We start from the raw sequence: 23,746 nt of genomic DNA, 5'->3' as shown, positions 1-23,746 counted from the left end.
CACTTGCCTTTGAAAGACCATGTTTCCCCCTCTGACAGTTCTCTCTTCTACTTCTTCACTGAATTTTCTCCCTACACATCTCATATTAGAAAACATGCTGTAACATCTCCCGTCTTCAAAAAACAGTACAGAGTAAACATTCCCCTTTACTTACCGCCCTGACCTGCCTCACAGCAGAACTCTTAAAGCAGGCATCTATATTTTCTGTTCCAATTTTTTTCTCATAATCTCTAAAACCAACTCCAAATAGGCATTCACCTCTTCTCCAAACCCTGCATCCACGGAAACATCTCTTTTTGAGGTCTCCAGTCCTCTCTGCATGACCAAATCCAGCAGTCATCCCCCATCGTCTTCTTTGCTGACCTTCCAGCAGCTTTTTACATCATTCGTCAGTCCTTCCATTTTTAAGCATGTGTTCAGTTGGCGATAGATACACCACTTTCATTTGATTCTTTTCTTATGTCACTAGATACTCCTTTTCCCTGGATGCCCTCTGCCCCTGGATGCTTCTTTGCTGGTCCTTTCTCCTACCCAGACCTCTGAAAGTTGGCATGTCCGGTCATTCGGTCCTGGGACCTCCCTTCTCTTCTCCATTTATACTTATTCCCTATGTGATCTCATGACTTTAAATAACGTCTCTAGAGCTCCATCACCTACTACTCGCCAAATAGGTAATTGGGAACAGCAGTCACAGTGAAGAAAATTTGGGAAGATGGACTACATATTTTAAAGACATTTTGAAAGTAATGCGATCGTGAGCAATTACTGTCCACTGATCCCGAAAGAATGGCCGTGAGGATAAACCATGCTTTCAGTGACCGCACAGGGGTGAGAAGAAAAAAGTCAAAGTCCAGAGCCTAGCGTGAATGGGGAGTCTAGTAAGCCTCCCCCACTTTGGGATGTGACTCTGAAGGGCTGTAACCCAGGAGGAAGGTGGGTGAGAAGCCAGCCAGGCCTCAGAAAGTCTCACAGCCTGTCTAAATGGCTATCGAAATGGCTCTGAAACTGGGCTTTGAACTTGAGTGAAGGTAGTGAGTTCCATTTACACATGCCTGGCAAAACCCAGGATTCTAGAAGTTAACATCATCCATGGATTCAAATTACAGGTAGGTAGGCAGGTAGGTTGGTAGGTAGTTAGATAGTTAGATACATAGATGGATAGAAAGAGATAGAGAGATAGATAATAGATTTTTTTTTTTCAAATAAGTACGCAGCCCACCGTGAAAATTAAGCGAGGTGCTCACAGAGCATGGGTGGGATCCCAGCAGAAACCTGGCCAGTGTTCTGAAATCTGGTTATACCGCATTCCTGTTCTTCCTCCTTGAGGGAGACTTGAGAATCCCACGGTTACCGTAGAGATTACATTGTGAGACACAGACTCACATTTGAACTGTTAAAACCCTTTTTAAATTTGCGGCCTCCCAGAAGCGGGAGCCTCCACAGGGATATGAGGACAGAGGTTTATTTGGGAAGTAAGGGCGTGCGGGTCAGGGAGTAGGGAAGGAAAGGCAGCCGAGAGAAGGTGCCAGCAATCCCAATGGGAAAGCTCTAGGATACAGTGCAGAATAACTCTACCTACGGGGTGATGGAACTGGGGTAGTAGTGACAGCCCCCGAGAATATTTGGTTGGTGGCTGTTCCCTGCTAGGGGGGAATGGGGTGATGTAAACTCACCAGCACTTCTGAGCTATTGCTGGCCTGGGACAAGCAAGAATAATCATGAAAGTTTTCGTGTAAACGGAGGATAAGATTATAAAAGGATATTTTCTTTTCTTTTAAAATATCTTTACCATTCTTGATGTCTGTCCTAACCTAACAAATACCATTTTCCATTTTAGGCCGTGTGTGTATGATCCTCTGTGGGGAACTGTCAGATGAGACTGCACTTTACGAGTATATGAAAGAATTTGGAAGGAACCTTTGATAGTTAGATTTGTTCTCCTTTTATTTCAAAGCCATGAAACTGTCTTGTGCAGCTGTCAATATTGGTTTTACATATAAATGCCAGTAATTGCACCTTCAAAATTTTTCCTCAGACAATTTGGGTATCTTTGGAATGAAAGCCAGTATTCTTATCCTTCTTATTTCTCTGATCAATTTTTCAAAAATTTAAAATTTCTTTGCTGCCAATTATGTCTTTTTTTGAGATAGAATATACTTCAAAAATGTTTGACTTATACAGGTATTTTTAATCTGTTGAAAGATTTTTAAATAATGTGCCAATGGTAATATATATTTTCTAATTGTGGATTAATTACCGTTTTTAAAGAGAAAAAAAGAGCTTGTTTTCTTTAAAGTAACCTTTTTATTTTTTAACAGACTCAGTGAATTATGTGCCTTTCTTAGTAAAGTCAGTCAGAACACAGTTAACACATCACGAAGTTGTAAGATGTCAACAGTAAATCTGAGTATAAATACTAACTTCCTCTAATGCCAAAGGAAAATTTAAAAAGTCTTATTGACTCTGAAGCTTTAATAATATTCCTTTCCAGGAATCTGAACTTTGCATACTTAAGTGTTCAACACCAGTATCATGAATAATTAATAAATATGAGTACCAGAACTATGTAAGAAGGTGGACGATTTGCAAGTGCCCCAATTCCTTTAAAGTTGACATAAGTATTGGTAGACAATAGTCTATTTTAGTTGTGGGGTGGGGCCTCATTGAGGGGTACTGTTCACCCAGCAACTGACCCAGCCCTGCCACCCTCCAAATCAGATCGTTGGCTTCCATCAAGGCAGGTTGCTGTCTAATGGGCTTAGACAGTTTGGACGTTTTATGAAGAAAAAAAAAGCGGAGACATTTTTAGAAATTGCTTATGAGGCATGGGTGAAGACGTTAACTGTGTGTGCTTAAGCGAAATGGTGGTGAAGGAGAAACACGCCACAAGCATAGGTCAATAACATGGCAGCCACTAATATCAGATGAGGGAGTTATTTAGCACTTTCGGCTTGCCGCAACACGGGAATAAGGCGGTAGGACTCGGAAATGGAAAACTTTCTGCAAAATTGTGAAAAGCTTTAGACAATTAATGAATTACTCATTAACCAATTAAAACATTCAATTTCTCAAAGATTTATTCAGCCCTCAGTATGAGTAAAGCACTGTGCAAATTACTGTGGAAGAGAAAAATAAATGATAGGGCCTTCCTCCTGTCTCCTCCTTGTTGAAGCCCCTGACCGTCACTGCAGCAAACCCAGACCTGCCCTTGCCCCAGTTTCTAAGTCCCGGTTCCAGACAGGCTGAGACACTTGTTAAGTAGCTTCTCATTCTTCTGCTTAAACTTGAAATTATGTCACTAACGCAGAGACTACTGTCACAGTCGTAACTGCTGGGATCTTCCATGGTACCCTGCATCTCTCCTCCCCTAGTTGGACCCAGCACCGACAGGACCCAGCATACATGAAGCTGCAGCCCGTGGGACTCCAGTCTCTTCCCCATTTGTAGACAGAATAGGCAGGAATAAGCATCGCCGGGGTCTTTGCTCTTAGTTCTGATCTGTTGCCATTCATTCATTCATTCATTTGTTCATTCAGATATTCCATACATTTTTTTTGGGGGGGGTACATCAAGTTCAATCATCTGTTTTTATACACATATCCCCGTATTCCCTCCCTTCCTTGACTCCCCCCTCCTCGAGTCCCCGCCACCCTCCCCGCCCCAGTCCTCTAAGGGATCAGTGGACAGTAATTGCTCACGATCGCATTACTTTCAAAATGTCTTTAAAATATGTAGTCCATCTTCCCAAATTTTCTTCACTGTGACTGCTGTTCCCAATTACCTATTTGGCGAGTAGTAGGTGATGGAGCTCTAGAGACGTTATTTAAAGTCATGAGATCACATAGGGAATAAGTATAAATGGAGAAGAGAAGGGAGGTCCCAGGACCGAATGACCGGACATGCCAACTTTCAGAGGTCTGGGTAGGAGAAAGGACCAGCAAAGAAGCATCCAGGGGCAGAGGGCATCCAGGGAAAAGGAGTATCTAGTGACGTAAGAAAAGAATCAAATGAAAGTGGTGTATCTATCGCCAACTGAACACATGCTTAAAAATGGAAGGACTGACGAATGATGTAAAAAGCTGCTCATTTTAATGAGTACCTACTGTGTGCTAGACACCTATGCAAATGCAAAGAAAAAGGAAGATGTGTACTGAATTAGACACCCCAGGGATATCCTCTTGCAGAGTTAGAACTGAGGCTATGATATCTTCCTGCTGTGTCACCTTGAACTGAAGACCTAATGCAGGCTTCTCATTCCCCAGTCCCTGTTACATCCCTCACTCATGAGTCCTCTGCTACTGAGACACTGTCATCTTTCTAAAGTATTAGTCTAAAAGTCTATAATCATATAGAAATAGCTTTATTTTGAATAAGATTTTTAAAAGGTTCAAAACGTTATTATTTTGCTTGGAAGAAGTAGCGAAGGTGATACAAAATGAAAACTGTGATTTATACAACTTAGACTAAAACATGGAAATAGGAAAAGTGTAAGTGGGGAGAACAAACTTACAAATCCTTTCTATTTTACAGCCCCCAAATCTATGCATTATGCATTATTTATGTTTATATTTAAGTATTTTTAGGGAAATTGAGTAGAATTAAATAAAAATATGTAAATTATAAAGCCTTACAGAAAATAAATGCAAACAAAAGTCAGTACAGTTACATGGAATCGAAAAACATGAGGAAGGAAACATAAAAAGAAAATCTGTAGGAAAGTAATGGATGTAAAATCAGTTATGCTATACACTTTACAAGAATCTAAAAGACACAGGAAATGTATAATGACTAAAGCTATATTAGCTGAATGCAAGCAAAATTAGAGTAATTGTGACAAAATTAACATCAGATATGATAAAATTTAAAGCACAAAAGCATTTAATGGAACAAGAATTATTCTGTAGTAACAAAAAATAATATAAAATAAAGATCCAACTGCCTTATAGTTATTAGACTGTACCTTTACTTATAAATTCTTATATAAAAAAGGAAAATCAACAGAATCAGCCCTACTGAAAGATGAATGACCAATTTTTGTCTTTGATACATATGATCAACAAAAAGTAAGATGATTTGTTATTTGAATAATATAATGAAGATCACTTAAAAAGCTCATGATCGATAAAACCCTATGAAAAAATTCATTTTCATTTCCAAATGAAAAAATCATAGAAATTACATTTAATCACAAGTCAGTAGAAATGAAGTTGTGTATAAAATAGGGTAAACCAACAAATAAAATTGGGAAATTCAAAATACTGTCCTAAAATGCTGTTAAACCACAAAGGAAATAAAAAATATGCATCACTTGGAAAGTTAAAAATGTAAGTATTAGCAAACTGTACAGGCTTCAGAATCAGACACTTTACATGCAGCTGCCAACTAGCAAACGAATTTGTAATCAGCATGACTCATTTAAAATGGACAAGTGAGGGACTTCCCTGGTGGCTCAGTGGTTAAGAATCTGCCTGCTGATGCAGGGGGACACGGGTTCGACGCCTGGTCTAGGAAGATCCCACATGCTGTGGAGCAACTAAACCCATGCGCCACAACCACTGAGCCTGCCTCAAGAGCCCGCGAGCCACAACTAGAGAAAGCCCCTACATAGCAACAAAGACCCCACGCAGCCAATAAACAAATTAATTAAATAAATAAATTTATTTTTACAAAATAAAATGGTTAAGTGAACCCATGATTTCCTTCCGCAGATCTTTTCCCCCCAACAGCCTTTCCTGTCTCAGAAAATGGCACTACCATCTCCCCGTTGGCCAAGTCAGAGATTAGGAGGCATCCTTGGCATACCCCTAGCCCTCACGACCTGCATCTTGTTGGCACTACTGCTTGAACGTACCCTGGATCCAGTCACTTGTCACCACTTCCCCCTTCACTCCTGTCCAAGCCAGTGTCATCTCCCAACCAGGCCACCTCAGATGCCCTCTCCCTGTTTCCCTACTTCTGTTCTTTCCATCCTTTGATTATTTCTCCATGCAGAAGCCAAAATGACATTTAAGAAACATAAATCAGTTCATTTTATTCTGCGCAGAGCCCACCAGTGGCTTCGCACTTGGAGGGATATTCACATTTCTTTGTCGTGGCCTGAAGGCTCCATACGTGCTAGCATCAGCCTGCATTTCTGGCATCTTCCTCTTCCACCTTCCTCTTCTCATTATGGCTCAGACTTGGCTTTTTTCTCTTTTCCTGGACAGCACAATAGCCTCACTCCCCACCAGAGGACTTTTGTACTTGCTGGTGTTTTCCTGCTAAGTGTATCCTGCCCCCTTTTTCTTTTCGCACCTGTCTCCTTTGTATCGCACAGGTCTGAGCTCCTTTAAGCAGGCACTTTTCCTGATCATCAGCGCTAACATGGCCAGCCGCGTTCCCTCCATCATCTTTCTCAGCTACGTTACCTGCCTTAGTGTCATAGCAGTATTTATCGCTGTAAGAAATGTCTGATTTGTTCAGTTTTGTACGGTTTGTCTTCCCCATCTAAGTGTGAGGTTCGTGATCCTAGAGACCTTGATTCATTCAGTGTCTGGAACAGTACCTGTCTTCTAGGTACCAAATAAATATTAGGTGAAGAATTGAAACCTCAAAGCTACTTATTCATGCCTTATCATAGCCTACGTTTTTTGGATATTTCTCCCAGCCAGTCACTTGCTTATTATTTTTAATTGGGTAATAAGATGAAGTGTTTAGCTTTGATTAATTCTTTTCTATAAATTTATTTATTATTTATTTATTTTTTATTATCATTTTTTTTTTGGCTGTTGGGTCTCTGTTGCTGTACCCGGGCTTTCTCTAGTTGCAGCAAGCGGGGGCTACTCTTTGCTGCCGTGTGCAGGCTTTTCATTGTGGTGGCTTCTCTTGTTGGAGAGCATGGGCTCTAGGCTCACAGCCTTCAGTAGTCGTGGCACATGGGCTCAGTAGTTGTGGCTTAGTTGCTCTGCAGCATGTGGGATCTTCCTGGACCAGAGATCGAACCCGTGTCCTCTGCATTGGCAGGCTAATTCTTAACCACTGCGCCACCAGGGAAGTCCCTAGCTTTGATTAATTCTAGTATGAATTATTTTATTTCTGTTTGGGTTGTTGCTTCCTATTTCCTGTCCATGAAATTTTTAGCTTCATAGATATTCTCTTTTGTTGTCTTCTAGCAGCTTTATCATTTCAGCTTTTACCTTTAGGTTGGTGATCCACTTCAAATTAATTTTTATATAAAATTGGGGGCACCAAGACCCTACATGCTGCACAGTGTGGAAGAAAAGGAAGAAGAGGGAGGAAAAAAGAATTGGGGGATATTGGCTAATTAGGAAAACATCAGGTTGTCATCTTACTTCACACCTTACGCCGAAATAAATTTCATATGGATTAAAGAATTAAATATTATTTTGAGGAAATAAAGGTAGGCTGTATATCTGAAACTAATGTGATATTATAAATCAACTATACTTGAATAAAAATAAATAAGTAAATGACGATAAAGGTAAATATTTACTTTTATTCACTGCAGAGAGTGATTTTATAAACATAAAACAATGGCAGAAATCACCAAGGAAAAGCAATAGCTTTGGTTACTTTAACCAAAGTTGTCTGTCAAAAACCAGCATTCATAAACATGCATTGTTCATTCATAGTTCATCCATTTATTCATTCATTCAACAAATAATTGTCAGGGCCTGTAACGTACCCAGCACAGTACTTCCTCCTGGGATTTACATTTTAGTGGGGGGAAAACAGACAGTAAACTAATAAACAAGATAATATACAGTTTTTCAAATGCTGACATGTCCCATTGCTGAGAAAAAACACCACAAAAGACCAAAGAAGAGAGAATAACAATATTACATATAAATTCATGAAAGTGTTTCAGAAAAATACCAAGCCCCAGTAGAAAAGAGGTAAATAACAGTTACAAAAGAAGCACAAAAGTCTAGGGTATTAGAGTTCCCTCCGTCTCATGGGCTCCTTGTTTAAATAATTTAACAGTAGATAATATGTGTTTACAGGACAAAATTCAAAAGTATCATTTACAAGTAATACAAACATCCCTACCATCCCTCTTGCCCAACCATTTGGTTCCCCTTTCCAGAACTGCTACCAGTGTTCTAGCAAAACAATCAATAAACTTCCATGCCTATGCAGGTTCAACGGTACTCTCATAAACTGCTAAAAGAAATAGGAAATGATTTAACATTTTTGAAAATAAAAGTGTCAACATATATCAAGCTTAAAATGTATTTTATGTCTTAATAATCCTAATTTTGTATTCTCTCCTAACAAAATGGATATATGATACCAATTTATGTACACAGGTAGACACCATAGTATAATTATGAGACATTAAACCATCTAAATATCCAAAACCAGTCCCTTAAATGACTGTGTGTACATTATACAATTCTCTCATCCATAGACCAAAGTGTATCATTTTAGTGATGATGGAAGATATTTCATTGATGCAATGACCATGCAGTTCACCATAGCATCCCAGGTCCTGGTACAATTCCTGGGATATTATAGGCATCCCATAAACGTGGGTTGCATACATGAATTACATCCAGAAAAGCCTAGAAGCCGTGGGATCAGATAAAACTGTTTTCAAAACTTGCCTGATCCTAAGAATCACCTGGAGAAAGTTTGTTCAAAACACTAGATTCCCAGGCCGCTATCTGCATAGTCTAATTAGATGGTGTGGAAATGTGTATTTTAATAAGCACCCTGCAGTTTGAAAACATGGAGTAAATCAGTAAGTGTCTAAGGGAAAATCAGCAAATACTTCAGTATTGAAAATTATGTATACAGGAAATTTACACAGGAATTTATAGGAGGAATTCTGGAAACACACTGCATAGGTAGCAGAAGATCTGAGATGCCAAAGAAGGGAGAGTAAGACCACCTTGAAATTTGTGACATTAGAGGCCACTGCCACTCCCAGGACAGAAGGAGGAGGTGATGTTGGCAGAAACCACGCAGTAGGGTCCCCTGGAAGAAGCCAGACCTGCAGCAGGCACCTTGGGCAGCCACGGGGTGGACTCTGCTGCTGCTGGAGAAGTTGCTCACAAGGATAGAGATTGTTGGAGAAGCACAGAGACCTCTCTTTTTTGGTCCCCCTGCCTCCCTTGAGTGCTTCCCATTGGCCAAGCCCAGCTGGAAGCCAGATGACGTGGGAAGCTGGATAAGGAAGCCTGCAGGATTCCCTCTCCCTGTAACACACAGAGCAGAGCAAAGTCAGGGCCAGAATGGAGGATGGCAAATGGGCTCAGAACCTGTATTGTGAGTGAGGAAGCCATGTCACACCCTCATTAAAATGCTGCAGAGGCCTGGACTGAAGAGGGTAAAAGCCAATTCATAAATCTCACATCTGTTTAAGGAGAGCCTCCGTTTGATTTTCATGCTAACGTTCATGTTCTCCACTCTGGGGCAGTTGTGGGTAATGGATTTTACTTCATGCAAATGGCCCCTTTTAGAAGGATGTATAGGTACTCCGTGATCTTGAATGCAGGGTCCAAAACCTACCTCCTGAGAGTCAGTGGGCAGCTGGAGAAATATGCACATATCTGGAATCTATGGGTGAATGAAAGCCCCAAAGAACAGCTGAATTAGCCAACAATTTACATGTGAGTGTTCTTACAATCAGTTTGCAGGCCATTACACACATTTAGACAGCTTCCTAACAGGATTGTATGTGGTTAGTATTTTCAGAGTAGAGTTTGGGGTCAGGGTGGACTTGACTATAATAATTGAAAACGAAATAAAATGGTACTTTTATCTAGTGAGGAAAGAGACACTTTCAAAAGCTGCCACTCCACTGGACTTGGTATTTTTGTAAACATCACACACTTTGGCTCATGAAAATAGGAAGTGCATTTTGGAAGTGCATGTTGCTCTTTCAGCTGAGATGAGTACCTATATCACTGAAAAAAAAGACTGCAGAAGTCCCCATCACTTCTTGTGCAAAGTCCAATCACCTCAGAGTCTCCCAAGATCTGTCATCTGCCTAGTTCTTCAGCCTTATTTCCAGCTATTATCTGCCTAATATTCAGTTTATGTGGTCATTTACTTTCCTGTCTTTGTTTATGCTTTTTTCTCTCTCTCTGGAATGTTCTTTATTCCTTACATAATCTTCATCTCATAACCTTCACCTTCTGGCAAATTCCCACTTATTCTTTAAAATTCACACCAAATTTCACATCCTTAGTAAGGCTCCTTTGGTCCCTGCTCCCCATGCCACCCAGTCTGCATCCCTCCCTTGGGCTTCTGTAGAGTCTGTGCATATTTCTATCAGCTGCACTTTCTTTGGTGCATTTTAATTGCTTAGGTGTCTTTATTCCTCATGAGGTGATCAGGGATCATTTTTAAAATCTATCATTCCATATCTACTGCACAGTCCTATGCTTGGCGCATAATAGATGCTAAGTAAATATTTCTTTGAGAAGATTTCATGAATGTTGAAACTGTGATAAGAAGTGAAAATCCAAGAGAAATAGAGATTCATTTCCCATTCTTGTGACTACTGTTATTTAAGAAGCCAAGGTAAATTCACAAGAAAATTTTGAAAGGTCAATTGTTTATATTTTTTGTAACAGATATCTTCCATTGTATTCCATTTTCTTTGTCCAGGCACTCTTGTAACTTCCCACTAGCAAGTCTTCATCTGAAATGGAGTGACTTTTTTATATATTCTTATTTAACTTCATATAAATAACTATTAAGCTAAACCATGGAAAATCACTATTTTCTAGGTCAAAAATTGTCAGATGGTCATTTCTATGGTGCAACCTAAATATAAGGATTAAGAGCCTGGTCTGTCTCCTTCACATGTTTGCTGTATTTTTACACACCTCACATACATGGTCTGGGTTTCTTGGTATTAGTAACTTTCATGGTTTGTAAAGCAATCACGTACATTTTGTTAAGATGAATGTAGGTGGTCTCAGTGTAGGGTGCTCCCCCAAGAGGTAATGGAACTCTATCCCACGATGCTATTTAAACAAAGGCTGGAAAATCATCTGTCAGGAAAGCGTTTGAAGGGTCGTTTGCATTCTGAACTAAAAGGGGACTCAATTCCTACCTCCATGTTCACTCCCAACTTTCAATTGCATGAATCTATGTGTTAAAATAACCTAACAGTATTAAAATGTTAATTTGTACCTTTGTGCCTATCCCGCAATTGAATTTTCAAGTAGTTGATTACATTTCCCTCTATGGATTCAGGAAACAATTTGCTCCACAAGGTCTAATTTGTTAAACGTATTTTGGCCCTTACAACTTTTCCATGAGTCATCCCTAAACACACTTCGTACAGATGAATAAGAAGTTTAATGTTAATGAGCATCGTTTTCTAGAAGAGTAGCACTAGGGCTGCAGGTACACAGGGAAACCACATGTCCCTGTTTCTGTACCTTGGAATTCTGAACCTTGGTCCTCAGCTTGGAAAAATTAGATCTCTTATCAGAAGAGATTTTCCTGCTCTTCATATAAATATTGGTGTTAAGATGAGTTTTGGTGTTAATGTGAATGTTGGTGTTAATATTTTTCTTACTGCTGATTTCTTACTTTCCCCTAACTTTTAAACTTATAAGAACCTTTGAAACTAAATGAGCTGAAAATGTCTTTTAAAAATAAGCAACACATGGAGATTCTGGGACATAGCAAATCCCCGGTGAAGAAAAGTTCCAACTTTGTGATTCTATTTGCATTTCCATAAACACAGAGAATCTTTGTCTGAGCTTATTATGGGACAAATAACAGGGTTAGAAATGGGGTGTTTTAAGACTAATTATGCATGTGCTCCCATTCCGATTAGTGCATTTGCAGCGTGAAGCAATACAAAACTTGTGCTTTTGGCTCAAGAGCTTTTTTTCTTTAAGTTGACATTTTCATTTAATGGAATTAAAATATTAAAAAGTAAAAAAGTGCTCAGATGCCACTGCTGCCCAAGAAGCAGATCCCGAGATGGGGATGTGCCTGCAGAACTTGTGTTGGGGAGCAGCCTAGGGACCACACCTGTGGGAGGAGAGGAACCAGGCTTGGGAATAGAGAGACGCTGAGCTGCGATGCTGGCCTGACAAAGGCCCCAGCCACTGCCTCCCTGAGCTCTGTGGCTCCCATTGTCCTTTAGAGTCATCCTGAGTCCGGCTAAGGGAGCAGCCTTACATCCCACATTGATCAGAGAGATTGAAACACAGGTTCCGGGTTCTCACACTCAGTTCCAGTTCCCAGGCAGGTCGAGGAAGGAGCAGAGAGGTACAGAAGTGAAAAAGCCGTGCGATCAAGGACCTCAGATGGGGGAACCGATAGGGATGGATGACCTCCACTCCTGAAGAAGAGTTGGGCAGCCCACGCATAGGTTTGGGGCTTACTCTGGTCATGTTCCCTTCTCTCTGGCTTGGTCAGTAGAAATTAAAATTACTTAAAAATGAAATAAAATGAAAACTTTAGTGTCTCAATTATACTAACAGCATTTCATGTGCCTTGGGGCCCTGTGTTGGCCAGTCCGAAACATTCCCATCGTTGCAAAAAATTCTCCTGGACAGCACTGCTCCCCCACACCCTGCCACCATGTCTCCTGGAGGGAGGTCCTGCTGCCCCCACCCACCCCCAGACACCCCAGGAGGAAGGTGCCAGGTCTCATGACCCCAACACCTACAACCACTCTCTGCTCCCCTCAACCGGGGAGCACCTCTGTTTAGTGTCCTCAATGCTATCTTTACCCTCATATTTGACATTAATGTGGCTTCATAAACCAGAACTGGCATCAGTAGAAACTGAAAAGTATTTGCATTTCTCTATGGATAGGCCTGGAACAAACGTGGGGGAAATATTTGTATCCATCACACTAGTTCCATTAGAGAAAAGAAAAAAGCAACAGTTAAGTTTTCACGTTAAAATAGTGTAAACATCCCTACTCTGCCACATGAACCTCCAAAAATAGAACACCATGGGCCAGCAAGAGATGAATGGAAAACAAGGAAACTGGCATAGACTTTAAAACATAGCAAATACATCATTTTAGAATTAGCTGCCTCCAAAGCAAACCACGTTTGATGATAGTAAAAGCCTACTTCATTAGGTGAAACTTTCTGTGAGTCACGGCCTCTGATTATCCAGTGAACATTGCACTGGTGGCTTCCCTGGCTGGTTCTTCCATGGTTTCCTTGTACAAGTTTTTGTTATGCAGAATATACCTTTTAAATACTGTTTCTGAGCAAACTCTTCCAGCCTTAAAATTTCCTGTGTTTGGTACATGCAGCATTCATTGTTTGTTTGTTTGTTTCTCTTCCAAAGTCTCAGGAAAAGTCTGGCCATCACACAAACCATTGGTGATGCTTAATGGTATTTTCCCTAGTCGAGTATTCAATATACATATTGAAAGGGTGGTGTTTAAGCAGATCTTTCCTTTCTGCATTGCACATAGGCCCTCCGATGAGGTCTATGGGAAGGGGCTGAACTGAATCACACGTGTACACACAGACTGAATTTTTATGAAATATGATAGAAAAATATACAACTGAACCATCTAAAAAGACTGATTCTTGTACCACCACAAGAAGACAATTGCCATCAAGGGTCGTAAGAACGCTCCCCTCCTGGAATTGATGCTACATTCCCCCAGTCTAGGGTGCACTGCTTCCTTTGCTCATTCACCATCCCTGTATTGAAGTATACATGTGATGAACAATGGGCTAGGCTTTCTGGGATTCTGACCAATGGCTCATACAGCCGAGAACCGCTAGTCAAATGTGAAACAAATTACCCCATCTATTAATTTGGTTTAGTGCCCAGCACTCCAATGCAAAGGTCAGGTAAGCATTGGAATGGAGAATCTGGTTGAGGATTGAGGCTAACCTGGGGCTCCTGACTCCCTTCCTAAATACAGATGGGGAGTCCAGCGTGCTTGCCTGGCCAGCAGAGGGGAGTGGGGCTGGTGGCTGGACCCTCAAGGTCCAAGCCTAGTCTTTTTCCTTAATCAGTTGCATGGATCTGATCACTGCTGTGTGATCTCAGGCAGAACAGAGAAAGGGTGGCAGGTGGCCCTCACCTTTCAGAGGAGGGACCCTGCCAGTGAGATGTGACCAGTAAATGAAGCATTTTCTCATCAGAGAGAAGTTGCCGATGAGGCTGGAGAGCAAGGGGAACGGAACGTACACCCCCGCCAGATCTCTCTCCCCTGAAAAGGAAGGGCAGAAGTCCCCCATCTTGGTCAGTGGACCAAGGAGAGGAGTTCTGAATTTTTTTTCTCTCTGCCTACCAGTAATCCCTCTCATAGGAATATTAGGGGGCAGGGGAGTGGTAAATAAAAAATGTGCACACCCGGCACAGGTGGGCCTGTGCCCAGCATGTGGTCCCCTCCTCTTCTCCCGCCACCCAACTCTTCCATCTCTGAGCTTCCTATGGGAAAGGTGCTGGGTCTGTATATTCTTTGCTGTATGTTTGTTGATTTAAATCAATCAGGTATATTTATTGAGAGCTTAACATGCTCAGCCCTGAGCTTATTCCATTTAAAAGATAATGAAACTATAGAGTTTTTCAGATCAAGAAGGGGCCTCAGTAGTTGATCATAGGTAATTCCCTCATTTCACAGGGGAAGGAGCCGGGGTCCAGTGAGCTGGGCGGATGGGGATTCATGCTTCCAGCTCAGACCCTTTTCCCTGCAGCACCTTCACGGGGAGCTCCTCCAAGGCAGTGTCTCCAACACACCCGAGTCATCAATACCCCAAAAAGTGTCTGGCATGGGATTGGCTTTCAGAAAATATTTGTTAAATGAGTTAATTCACCATATGCCCCTGCTTGGCCTTTGGCAAATTAACTGTAGCTTGTAGCTTTGGAAGACTAATGTGAACAGGGACTTCCCTGGTGGCACAGTGGTTAAGAATTCTCCTGCCAACGCAGGGGACACAGGTTCGAGCCCTGGTCGGGGAAGATCCCACATGCCGAGGAGCAACTAAGCCCGTGCACCACAACTACTGAGCCTGCGCTCTAGAGCTCGTGAGCCACAACTACTGAGCCCATGCGCCACAACTACTGAAGCCTGCACACCTAGAGCCTGTGCTCCACAAGAGAAGCCACCAAAATGAGAAGCCCATGCACTGCAACGAAGAGTAGCCCCCCCACCTCGCCGCAACTAGAGAAAGCCCACACTCAGCAACAAAGACCCAACTCAGCCAAAAAAATTAAATAAATAAAATAATGTCTTTTTTTTTTTTAATCTAATGTGAACAGTTACAATTTGTGGTATATAGTAGTCCCGCCTCATCCGAGGTTTCACTTTCCTTGGTTTCAGTTACCCACAGTCAACAGTCTGAAAATATTAAGCGGAAAATTCCAGAAATAAACAACTCATAAGTTTTAACTTGTGGGCCATTCTGAGCAGCGTGATGGAATCTTGAGCGCCATCCCACTCCATCCCGCCCTTTGTCTGGTGTAACCACTGGTTCCTTAGCCACTTAGTAGCTGCCTTGGTTATTGGATCAACTGTGCTTAGGTTCAGGTGACCCTTATTTTACGTAATAATGGCCTCGAAACGCAAAAGTAGCGATGCTGGCAGTTCAGATGTGCCTTAAGGAAGCCTTAAAGTGCTTCCTTTTAGCGAAACGGTGAAAGTCCTGACTATAAGGAAAAATCATATGCTGAGATTGCTGAGATCTGTGATATGAATCTTCTATCTGTGAAAATGTGAAGAAGGAAAAAGAAATTCCTACTGATTTTGCTGCCGTACCTGAAACTGCAAAAATTATGGCCATAGTGCATGATAGGTGCTTAGTTAAGACGGAAAAGGTATTAAATTTGTACAATTTTGTAATATATAATTACAATATATTGTTATAATTATTCTATTTTATTACTAGTTATTGTTTTTAGTATCTTACTGTGCCTAATTTATAAATTAAACTTCATCACAGGTATGTTCTTAAAGGAAAAATACTATGTATAGGGTTTGGCACTGTCCCTGGTTTCAGGCAAGCACTGGGGGTCTTGGAACGCATCCCCATGGATACGGGGGGGACTGTTGTAACTTTCTCATGCTCCATTTAGGGACTTAAAGTCAGAATCTTTCATGGAATATGTAGTGAAAATTAAAATGTTCTAGCATTTAGAAAACATATAGTGTATACTTTTGAAGATATATCAGACAGAATATCACTTACTGTGCGCTGTGTTTTTATTTTAGGTGGGCGAAGTAATCACAGGTTGTCAACGAACATCCAAGCCTGTGCAGAGCACTCTGGACAGCAGCAGAGAGCAGACCAACAAGAGGTGCGGTCCCCCCAGCCCGTCTGAGCTCTGTTTAGAGTTCTCCTCATTGTCACTTGGTGGCTAGAATGCACCTTCCAAATAGGTACAGTGACTGAAAGTTTAAAAAGGATTCATACGATGAATGTTAACGTTTATTCCCCAAACTCAGACTCCTGATTTGTAGGGCTCAAAAACAGAGCTGTGTATATTCAGCTTCCAATTTCCGGTGATAATAATAAAAGTGGCGACATCCACATCACCGACAGCTCCATTTCCCGGCACTTGCTTTGTGTTGGGCAGCATTGCGTGTGCTTTACCCATATTAACACATTTCATCCTCACGATTTTTATCCTCAGTGTGCAGACGGGGAAAAGAAGGGAGGGAGAAGTTTGGAATATGCGGAGGTTGCATGGCTGTGACCTGCTGGGACGACTCTGCTGAGCCCTGCTCCTAACACTGCTCGCCGCACCTCCCTTTGATCATGACCCATGTGTCACATCATAGATCCCAAAACTCTCAGGGCTGCAAGGACCAGGAGGCCCCGTGTTGCCCTCCTGTCAATCATAGGCCACCTTCCTGCCTTTGCTTAAGCTTCCTTCTCAACAGGACCCTCGCCCTCTCGAGAGAATATTCACGGCATTCTCAATACTCCCCAATGTCAGAAAGCTTCTCTGAGTCTAACGGAAGGTTCTCGCTCTGCCCCCAGAGGCCCCCAGAACAAAGCCCACTGCCGCACAAGCCGTGACAATTCTTAGAATATTTTGGACAAAGCTCTCATTATCCCTCAGTTCTTCCTCAGAATGAACATCCCAGCTCTTTCAACTTTCTCCTCCTTGTCATGATTTCCAGACTCGTACCATCCAGATGGCAAAGTCTATTTTGGACGAAGGCAAACTATCTTTGCAATACAAATGTATATGCTAGAATTATCACTATAAAAATACCTGAACAAGAGCTATATTTATGTCTTGCATAATACACGCAGTCAGGCATTCGTATATTCAAAGACAACTGTCAAAGTTTTGTAGAGATTTTCAAACACTGGGTTTGTTTAAACAACAGGTATGGAACTGAATTCCTTCTGAAAAGCGGGGTTGCCGTTTTCAACCTTGGAAAGCCACCCTTATGTTTCCCAGCTTAGTGGTTTCCATTTCAGATGCATGTGTCATTTACAGAGACTCAAGGGTATTAGGACTCTTCTGAATCTTCGTGGTCATAATTAACCCCCAACAGCATCAGTACATGTGAAGAGTCTGAATCTAATTTTTGAGGCATCCCAGGAATTGGAAACCAAGTCATTGCCAACAGTTTGGAGCTGGTTTTCAAGACTCCAGGGGAACCGTCATTACTGTGATTATAGTTGATGATTAGAGATGTCTTAGCACAATTCTTCGTAGTAGGACCTCCTGCAGTATTTCCACAAAGCCTTTCTTTTTCATTTTTGTTGCTGAGAAAGGGTCACGTCATGACCATTCATAAAACATCGATGAGAAAGTTGTTTGTGGTGCTCCTTAATCACTGACACACTTCATTACGCACATTAACTCAGCCTCTGCCTGGCAACCCCCTTAACCAAACAGTCGCCTATAAAGGCCGCACATGGGAATGAGGTCAGGCAGGTGGTTGGTTTAGGGGGAAGGACTGCACATGCACTGGTACACTGTGGGAGGGGTCGGAGTAGGCCCCTCAGCCCTCTCGTAGCCTGAGTGGTCCTTTCCTCATGCTGTGGAGACAGAGTGAATAGAAGGAGAAGATCAGGGGGAATAGGGTTTTGTTCATCAGGACCAGATGGGATCATGTTTTGGGGGAAGGTAACTGACCCAGTGAACTCCTGTGGTCCAGTGACACTGTGCAAGTAAGGAAAACACACAGCTTCCTCAAAAATGGACTTATTGAGTACTGAGTGCCTACACTGCTATATGATACCGTTATCTTTAATCTTCAAAATAACTATAAGATAAATCCTTGTATTCCTAATGTACTGAGGTTCAAAGAGATTAATTTGCCCAAGACTGCAAAGTTGCTAAAGTGAGTGGTGAAACCAGGACTATAAAATGTGGCCCATTCTCGGGCTTGCTTTCTTACTCTCCTCATGGTGTCTTCTTTTTTTTTTTTTTTTAATTTATTTATTCATTTATTTATTTATTGGCTGTGTTGGGTCTTCCTTGCAGCACACGGGCTTTCTCTAGTTGCGGAGAGCGCAGGCTTCTCTTCGTTGTGGTGCGTGGGCTTCTCACTGCCGTGGCTTCTCTTGCTGTGGAGCACAGGCTCTAGGCATGTGGGCTTCAGTAGCTGTGGCTCAATAGTTGTGGCTCACAAACTCTAGAGGGCAGGCTCAGTAGTTGTGGCACACGGGTTTAGTTGCTCTGCAGCATGTGGGATCATCCCGGACCAGGGCTCGAACCCGTGTGCCCTGCATTGGCAGGCGGATCCTTAACTACTGTGCCAGCAGGGATGACCTCCTCATGGTGTCTTTTTAAAAAAATAGACTTTCTTCTTTAGTACAGTCCTAGGTTCACAGCAAAGTCGAGTGGAAGGCACAGAGATTTCCTGTATGCTCCCTGCCCCCACACAGGCACAGCCGCCCTAATTGTCCACATCCCCTGCCAGAGTGGAACGTCTGTTACGGTCGGTGAACCTGCATCACGGATCATTATCACCCAAATCCATCATTGGCATTAGGGCTCAGTCTTGGTGTTGCGCCTTCTGTGGGTTTGGACAAATGTATAATGACGTGTATCCACTGCTATAGCGTCACACAGAGTAGTTTCCCTGCCCTGAAAATCCTCTGTGCTCCACCTAGTCATCCCTCTCTCCCCAGTCCCAGCCCCTGGAAACTATTGATCTTTTTATGGTCACCAGAGTTTGGCCTTTTCCAAATGTTACACAGTTGAAATTATATAGTATATCACCTTTTCAGATTGGATTCTCTTCCTTAGTGATATGCATTTAAGGTTCTTGCATGTCTTTTCATGGCTTGCTAGCTCATTTTTTTTTTAGTGCTGAATAATATTCCATTGTCTGGATGGACCACAGTTTACTTATCCGTTCACCTACTGAAGGACATCTTAGGTTGCTCCAGTTGTTTGGCAATTATGAGTAAAGCTGCTATAAACATCCTGTGTGGTTTTTTGTGTGGACATAAAGTTTCAGCTCCTCTGGGTAAATGCCAAGAAGCACAACTACTGGACCATAGGGTAAGAATATGTTTTGTTATGTAAGAAACCGCCAAACTGTCCTCTGAGGTTGTCGTACCACTGTGTCCCCACCAGTAATGTATGAGGGTTCCTGTTGCTCCATATCCTTTCCAGCATTAGGCGTTGTCCGTATTCTGGCTTTGGGCCATCCTAACAGGTGTGCAGTGGTATCTTATTGTTGATTTTAACTTCCATTTCCCTGATGACACATGGCAGAGAATGATGATTTTCTTCCTTCTCAAGTCTGTATCTTTTATTTCTTTTTCATGCCTTATTGCATAGGGAAGGAATCTAGGACAATGTTGAAAAGAGGGTGGGAGCGGGCATCTTTGTCTTATTGCCAATTCCAGAGGGAAAGTTTTCAGCATTTTACTCTCAAGTCTGAAACACTTAAATGGAAGTGTAGTGGCTTTATAATTCATGCTTTCATAGTCAGTATCTGAAGTTTTTATGTCTCTGTTTCTGTTCTTGTTGCTTCTGCTGATTCTTATACAGAATACTCACTTTTCTTGAGTTCTGGTTTACTTTTTACTGCGATCTGCTCCATCATTGGGATCTTCTCAGAGGTCAGGGAGCATTGACATGTGCTTTGGGGCAGACCCTAAAGACACTACTAGTTTAGAACCACTTCAGTCTAAATTCAAGGTTGTGGTTGTTTTTTGTTTGTGTGTGTGTGTGTTTGCTGCTGTAAACCCATGGAAGTGCCAGCTTGTGGTGACAAGTCGGCTCCCTTCTGTCCCACTGGGGCAACTCTCCTCACAGCTCCCTGGGGAGGCAGGCAGAGCGGGTTTACCTCTCACTCACTCTTACAGGAGGGAGAAGCCCTTTGGGACTGCACCCATACTGGGGAGAGGGCATCCTCTTAGACTGCCCACCTGGCGTGCTCTGTCCCCACACTCCATACATCCAGCAAGACCAAAGCCCAACTTTTGGAGCTCAGCAAATGCCCTCAGGGCAAAGGTGGCTTCAGGCACCACTTCCCATTCTGGGTTCTTCCTTTTGCTGAATTTTGCCCTTGCAGATCCTAATTATCTTATCACATCTTTCATGATCTCAATAAAGTTTTTAGTGGGCAGTGGGAGTCTTTGGTCCAAATATGCTAGCCCAGCATATTATCAGTTCTTTCTGTTCTTTAATAAGAGGAATCAGGCTGTGATGCATTTTATAGCTACTGATTTTAGACATTTTTTTTTCTTGCTTTCTTCCATGGTAATAAATTTATTCAGTGCATCTCCTAGCTCTTCTTACTAGATTCCAGAGGTTCTGGTCTGACAGCCAGGTGGTGGGTAAAACCATCCTTGGGCATCTATCGCTTCAGGCCTCCAACATTGAGGCAGGAAGCAACAGGGGAGAAAAGCCCCTCTCCTCTTTGTTTTGGGGATGAGTGTGGTCCTCAGGTGCCTCAGGCCTAGCTGTTCACTGTTTATTACCCCAGAGATTCATGAGTAATTAAAGCCTTGCATGGAAACTATTCCTCACAGCATCTGAAGTAGGGGTGCTGCAGATAACTGTAAACTGGCTAAGTTCACTGTTTATTACTAAAATCCAGAAATTATATCCCGAGGGATATGCTTGCAATTGAGATGAGCTGCTTTTCTTCAAAGTCAAGGACAACATAATTATGATAGATGGATTTAGATATTTACTTAATTAAGCCATAGATATCATAGCTTTTTAAATAAGAACAGAGTAATTAAAAAGTAGAGCTATAGTTAATAATGACTATAAGTCTGTGAAAACTGTAACTTCTTACATAGTTTATAGTGTACAATCTGGGACTTCAGAAAATGCCATTTTATTCTCTTTGTATACTTTGTATTTTTCTTCGGCAGGTCCAGGTGTATTAGTCAAAATACTAAGGAATCAAAAAGTCAAATGCTTTCAAGGGCTGAACAGATTACAGAAATGAGGGAGAAGGGTTGCAAGAACAATAGGATGTACACTTCCCAAAGAAAATCGAACCTCCCTCCCCCAACAGATTGTGTCTGCTGCATGAATGTGGTCTGAGGACATGGGTTTGGAGCTCCTGGATTAGACTGACTTTGATTTTCCTTAGGTCAGAGATAATTAATTTCGTTACTCCACAATACTATTTTTTTCCATTTATTCAACAACTATTTATTCAGTAAAGCTATATGCCAAAAGACACAAGATGAAAGAGAGAAAATCTTTGCTTCATAGCTGTCAGTCTAATAGGGAGAACAGATGGGCAATGGGACGATTACATGACGATGCGATAACTTTTCTGTTGAGCACAACACTGCACTCCTAGATGTGACCAAGAGCCCTGTCTGTTTGCACAGACCATGGTATTTCTGGTGTCTAGCATAGCAGCTAGAATACAGTAGGTCCTTAATATGTATCTGTTGAATAATTGAATGAATGAATGGTGTGGTGATTCCAACATAATTTCTAAATCATCAACATCCCTGGGGGAACTTTATATAAATACATATTACTGGGTCCAACTCCAGGCCATAGAATGGAAACTGCCAGAAAAGCAGCCCTGTGACTGTATCATCTAGAGTTTTCTATATGACAGTGATAAGGGAACTCTGTGGCCAGCAGAGGTGCTTCCTGGCTCCGTTTTACTCCAGCTATCGCTGGGAGGACTGGCTGCAGGCGGAGGAGCAGGTTCTTGTAGGAGGGGAAACTGCAGGCTAAGCTTGGTGTGCACCTGAACTTGTAGTATAAATGCTCCTGCCACACCGCGGCAGGCTGGGTTATCTAACGCAGCAGGGTCCGCGAGCCTGATTAGCTCCATTCAGGAAAGAGACCTGCCTGGCGTGATTCTATTATTGATCCTGGCCATGGGGCTTGGCCTGCTGTATCTTTTCAATTATCAAAAAAGCCTTAGGTAAGCAGAGTCTCCCAGCCGCCCTCTTCTCCACCTGCCTACGCGTTAGGATGGCCCTGCGGAGCTCTTTAGCACTTTATTTCTCCAAGGGTCGACTCCTGCTTCTACTAGGCTCTAAGCTACTTGAAACTAGGGACAGGGCCCTGTTTTGGCCTCCATGCTCCAGGGATAATACTTACTGATGTTTGCTGAACAAATGAATGAATGAGTTGAATCTACTAGAAATTTACTTTAAAATGATATCTCAATTCCCTTTGCCCTTTTTGTTTTTGTAGAAGCCAGCAAATGGAGAGACTAGAAATAGATCCCAGCAAGCATTCATTCCCTGATGTGGCTAACATAGTTCAAGAGAAAAAACACACGCGCAGAACAGTTCGAGCTGAATCCAAAATTGTACCAAGCAAGGAAGATCCAGACTTTGAAGATAATCCTGAAGTGCCTCCATTGATTTGAAACTTCAGGCTGCACCAACCGTGACCCGCTGCACCAACCGTGACCCGCCAGGCCCAGATGTGCTCTGTGCAGAGAGTGCATGTATGTTATTTACGGGCTAAACAGTTATTTTTAACGTTACTACTCTGATGCTTTAGCTCCTACTTTGTACATTTATTCTCAAACCAGTTCAAAATTAAAATGTGTACCTTCCAAATGCTATAACATCATTTGTCTGCAGTCAAGTGTTGGCTAGTGAAAATGTTCAGTAAATCATAGAACTATTACAGAAACGCACTTGATTATAAATCCCAGAACTGCCTGCTTGTGCAGATAGATGAAGTCGTGGATAAAAGGACTGATTATTAAACCTGTGCTTTGCCAAACGTGTCAAGCTCAGAAGTTAAAATCGTAATTTCAGACCAAATTGGAATGCTTTCAGATGATTTTAAGCAATGTTTCAGTTTTCTTCTCATGCTATGTCTGCTTTCTCTGATGGCAGGGTATAATGGCAAGAAGATGAGGTTAGAAATTAGACACCTTGAGCTTGGATTACCGTTCAGTTGCTTTGGATGAAACTTCAGCAAGTGCATGAACTTCCCTGAGCCTTAGTGTCTCCATCTGTGGCTGGGGAGGGAGAATACTTGCTGTATATATAGGTTTGTCTCCAGGTGAACTGTCTGAAGTGCCCAACAGTGTCCCTTGTGCATTTTTCCCCCTCTCCCCTCCCCCTCTTCCCTGGAGCTTTCTTTCCCTGTTTCCTCTGTTACTCCTCTCCCTCATTCTCTTTCTTTTCCTCACTTCACTTTCCCTCCTCTACTTCCTTCTTCACATTTTAAATACTTGTACGTCCTCTTTGTCTAGAACATTATAAACTCAATATTCCACATACAATGTAGGAAAACTATCTTCACTCTGACCATGATTTACCAGCATTTAAATCAGGGCCCCTTCCCCCCTCCCCCCACACACACACAAACAATCAGCAAATACTTTACTCAGCAGCTACTGAGCCCTGGGACCTAC

General features: G+C 42.1%; 1 protein-coding gene across 6 annotated transcripts in view; it reads left to right on the top strand.

The window, feature by feature from the left end:
* The window catches only part of DNAAF11 (dynein axonemal assembly factor 11), an 80,438-nt gene extending 57,510 nt beyond the window's left edge, over positions 1 to 22,928 (top strand). For all 6 annotated transcript variants that reach the window (XM_057735633.1, XM_057735627.1, XM_057735626.1 and 3 more), the window contains 2 exons: positions 16,169 to 16,254; positions 22,564 to 22,928. In XM_057735633.1, coding sequence (XP_057591616.1) covers positions 16,169 to 16,254; positions 22,564 to 22,741 — 264 coding nt within the window. In that variant the 3' untranslated portion in view covers positions 22,742 to 22,928. The remainder of the gene's footprint in view (positions 1 to 16,168; positions 16,255 to 22,563) is intronic.
* The last annotated feature ends 818 nt before the right edge of the window (positions 22,929 to 23,746 follow it).

Source organism: Hippopotamus amphibius, chromosome 5 (genome assembly GCF_030028045.1).
Source record: "Hippopotamus amphibius kiboko isolate mHipAmp2 chromosome 5, mHipAmp2.hap2, whole genome shotgun sequence".
In the NCBI taxonomy this organism is placed as follows: domain Eukaryota; kingdom Metazoa; phylum Chordata; class Mammalia; order Artiodactyla; family Hippopotamidae; genus Hippopotamus; species Hippopotamus amphibius.
This window is presented reverse-complemented; position numbering and strand designations above follow the sequence as displayed.